General features: G+C 38.0%; 1 protein-coding gene across 1 annotated transcript; it reads right to left on the reverse strand.

The window, feature by feature from the left end:
• Window positions 1-229: 229 nt before the first annotated feature.
• On the reverse strand, window positions 230-999 carry LOC147605881 (uncharacterized). Its single transcript, XM_086792859.1, has one exon. It carries the CDS (start codon window positions 990-992, stop codon window positions 390-392), a length of 603 nt encoding a protein of 200 aa, XP_086648985.1. The 5' UTR covers window positions 993-999; the 3' UTR covers window positions 230-389.
• Window positions 1,000-4,575: the final 3,576 nt, after the last annotated feature.

The raw sequence follows: 4,575 nt of genomic DNA on the forward strand, positions 1-4,575 counted from the left end.
TTTTTATCATGATAAACATTGTCAACATGTGTCCCAAACTATTTTGCACATAGTACACTTCCCTTTGTTTATGCACATACCAGAATAGGTGCTTAAAGTACTTTGTACATCACCTTATGTAGAACTATGTACAAGCAAATATAGGTGCTCAATAATGGGCTTGACGTTTTATAGGCAATGCTAATTGAATCAAATTTTTCATTCAAGTGTGTCTTTTGAATGCTTGACAAGGGTTGGTTGCTTCCTGTTGCTGCTCCATGTGAGCACACCAGTGTAGTGTGGGAGTGAGAGTTAAAATATAAAACGGGTTATGTACATGAGCCATAAGTTCAAGTTAGAGAGCAAGAGGCCTGTGTAACAGCAGTGAGTGAACAGGCGCTGTAGAGTGATCAATTCACCACGAAGTTTCCCTCTTCTATAGTCTCTAGTGCAGGTCTCCACAGTCTCGAGCAGCTCCTGGCCGGCGGCTGCACGTCCTGCAGCTTTGTCGTCTGCACAGGAGACTGCAGTTTCAGACGAGATTCAGTAAGAAGCCTTCGGATGAACTCTTGCGCGATCGTCGATGGAGGGATGGTGAAGAAGGTGGCGTCCTCTTCCTCCTGCATGCGAAGGGAAGGCCATGGGGGAGCTGTGAGTTGCTTCAATGATGATTCCGGGGAGCCTTTGCAGTGGCTGGCGAGCTGCGCAGGCGGAGCGGCCTGCGCACCACCATGATCAGCTTGCAGGTTGAGAGGAGAGTCGATTGAAGGGTGTCTAGAAAGAAGGAAGTAGATCTGCCCAAGCTCCATCTCGTCCTCGTCTGACAGAGGGGGAGGACTCATGAAGCGGACATCATTGGAGTGGCAGATGAAGTGATCAGGGTAGTCGACAGTAAGCTCCCCCACTCTCACCGACCTGCAGAACTCCTCCACGAGGCCATTGCTGTGCACGAGCTTCACAACGTGCTTCGTCGAGGCAGCATGCCCCATCCCGCACGAGGACAAGTTGCCCATACGTGCGATCAAGCCTCGTCGCCCTAGCTATTTGTGTTCTCGGGATCCAATTAAGGCATGACAGCACGTGTGAAAAAGACAAACTCCATCCTTTGACCAGCTCCAGCATGTGACCTATTGCACACGTACGCGTGGCTCCACTGCTGTTACCGTGTGCTTATCCCCCCACGCCAACTCACACTCTTCGTTAATATTATATAGGGAAACTCACACCCTTCCTTAATATTATAGGGACACCACACCCTTCCTTAATATTATAGGGTGCTTACACACCATGCCCCCACGTCCATTCCTCAGGACGGGAGAGATTTCAACAAGGTATCCAAGGCTCCATCCATGAGCTTTGTGGGGTGTCTGAGCCAAACTTGGTGGACATCCATTAACCATAAACCCTCGACTTTGACGATGAGGATAAGTGCCCATACACCCCTAGTTTCAAATAAGTTCCTCCAAAAGTAATACCACATAGGCCCGTCCGTCACACAAGCATTATGTTGACATCCCAAGATGCTTACCGCAAATGTGACTTGGGGGGACACCTCAACCTTTCCAATTTTGAGTGCTTAATGTGACCTCTCGTCCAATCCCCCTCTCACCTTGCTACATCAGGAATGCCCACACAAAGGGCAAATGTTCAAGTGACTTTTGATTGATTGGTGGATATAAATGCAAAAAGTAATGCTTCAAAATGACCTTTCATAACATGAATGCTTCTTAAGGACAAAACTAACTTTATAATAAAAGCATTTCTTCATGCGCATGATCACATTTGAAAGACCTTAGTTAGACTTTATAATCAAAGCATTTCTTCATGCGCATGATCACATTTGAAATAGACCTTAGTTAGACTTTATAATCAAAGCATTTTTTCATGGACATGGTCACATTTGGAATGGACCTCAGTTTGGCTTTCTTCATGGACATGATCACATCTGGAATAGACATCTGTTAGGTTTTCTTAAAATAGTGACTTCCATCTCCTTTAAGCTTACTAAGCACATCAACTTCATCAAGTCAAAATAATCAAATTAATCCACAAAACAAGCGATAAATCATTTTCTTTACTTGACATTGCCTTCACTCTCTACACTTGAACAAACATTTTGCATTCTTTTATTGCTTACATGACATATGCTTATATCCTTTAGCTAGGGGACAAATCAAAAACTTCTTAGCAAACAACCCTTTCATTCTCTCTCATAATGCATTTTCTTCTTTAGTGCTCATTTTGTTTAAGCTTGTTAAAGATCTTGTTTTGTTTGTTTTCCTTAACTTACTAAATAATTGGGACATTCCATATTAACATACTAGCCATATCTCCACATCACATGCTCCAATCTCTCATCTCAATTATGAGTTATTATTTATTATTCTAATACAAATCAATCTATGTCAAGTGTGGGGCAAGGAGCCATATCAATCCCATCCAAATCTTTTCTACTAGTAATCTGTACCTTCTTTACATGTCACATTGCTACCAAAATTTATTTTTTAATACCATGGTAAGACGAGAGAAAGTGTGGTAAATAAAGATAAAGTATTAATCAATAATATATACACAATAATCCTTTGTGGGCTCACCGTTTTAGGACACCGTCCAAGTTCAAAAATTCATAATTCACAAATTGTTTTCCATATAAAAAATTGCACATTATATTTGTTAATTTCAATGACTTCATGTTAAGTTAAAAGCCCTAAAGTGATGGACTACCAAATCACTCAATAACATTCATGTTGAAATTTGGGACTTCATACTACCTAAATTACTTTTTAATATCATGGTAAGATGAGCGAAAGTGTGGCTAAGGAGGATAAAGTATTGATATATACAACAACACACCTTTGTGGGCTCACCTTTTTAGGACACAATCCAAGTTAAAAAAAATTATATTTTCTCATTTCAATGATTTCATGTCAAGTTAAAAGTCCTAAAGTGATGGACTACCAGATCACTTAATAACATTCATGTTGAAATCTGGGATTGCATATTGTATTTGGAGAGAGGAAAGGGATTTTTATTTATATCTGGTACTTGAGGGGAGTCAATACTTCTCTATATAGTTATAATTCTCAAAGGCTAGTTGTTGAGGTGAAATAAAGAGGTTGAATCAAGAACTGAGAATGTGTAGATATAATTGATGTCATGGGTGGTGTACTCAATCACATGGACACTACACACATGGAGTGTGGTAGTGCCATGATAGCACGATTGAGGATGTCCTACAGAGTGCAACTATAAAAAACTATCAGTTTATATGAATATATTACAAAAATGTTATCTTGATACAATTATTATCTTAATTCTAAAACCCTATTTTGGCTCTTGATGAGAGTAGTATTAAAATCCATTTTGAAGCTCTTGAGGATCACAATTTACAAATTAATAATATATACCATTTTTGGGAGAGTTTGTCACGTATAGATGAATTTTAAAATATCATGAGTAAACTTATATTTAAAAGTTATCTATTTTTTTTAAAAAGTTACACACATTTTTAAAGAAAATGTGTCCTTGATGTGGAAAAAAGGGACGAAAATGGTAATTTTAGCTATTAAACAAGTTTAGAAAGCATGGAAAAGCTCGCTTTAAGAAAAAAAAGTTTATACTTTCCAAAATACTTTTTTGTAAAATATCAGGCGAGGGCTTGGGTTTGAATCTTGTTGGTTACTACACATGGTAAGGATCTTTTAGTAATAACATTTGTAGCCAATTTAATGTAGAGCAACAACTTTTTTGCTCTAAAAGTTGATGCAAAAGTTTTGCATCAACTTGATGCAAAAGTTTTGCATCAACTTGATGCAAAACATCAACTTTTTGGCTAAGAGTTGATGTTTTGAATCAAGTTGATGTAAAACATCAACTTTCTACTCAAAACATCAACTTTTGACAAAACTTGATCACAGTTTTACATTAACATCATAACAAAACATCAACTTTTCGTCTAAAAGTTGATGTAAAACATCAAAATTTTCACAAAATTTGATGTTTTGCATCAAAGTTGATGCAAAATAACAACTTTATCACAAAACTTGATGTTTTGCATCAAGTTTCAGATGCTCTGGAGAAGAAACTTAAGGGATCGGAGGTCAAATTTCACAAACGGCGTGATTTTACGATATTTTCTACATTGGCATAACTTGTTTCACAAATTTTGAGTACCGACATGATCCTATTTTGGTGCGATTTATAGACGTTATAGAGCGATTTGTAAATGCTTTCATAAACAGCCTGATTTTACAATTCTGTCTATGTTGGCATGCTAAGACAACCTGTTTCATAAATTTTGAGTACCAACATGATCCTGTTTCGGTGCGATTTGCAAATGCTATAGAGCGATTTGCAACAATGTTTGCAAATTGTGCTATAATATCTACAAATTGTACCAAAACAGGGTCATGTTGATACTCAAAATTTTTTGAACAGGTCATTTTACCATGTCTGAGACATGTCCACGTGGTCAGAATCGCAAAATTAGGCCTTTTGTGAAAATCAACCTCTAATCCTTTGACTTTTTTCTGTGGAGCATCTGAAACTTGATGCAAAACATCAAGTTTTGTAGTAAAGTTGATGCTTTGCTTTAAC

The sequence above is a fragment of the Cibotium barometz genome, chromosome 58 (assembly GCF_041138505.1).
Source record: "Cibotium barometz isolate CiBa-2024 chromosome 58, ASM4113850v1, whole genome shotgun sequence".
NCBI lineage: Eukaryota > Viridiplantae > Streptophyta > Polypodiopsida > Cyatheales > Cibotiaceae > Cibotium > Cibotium barometz.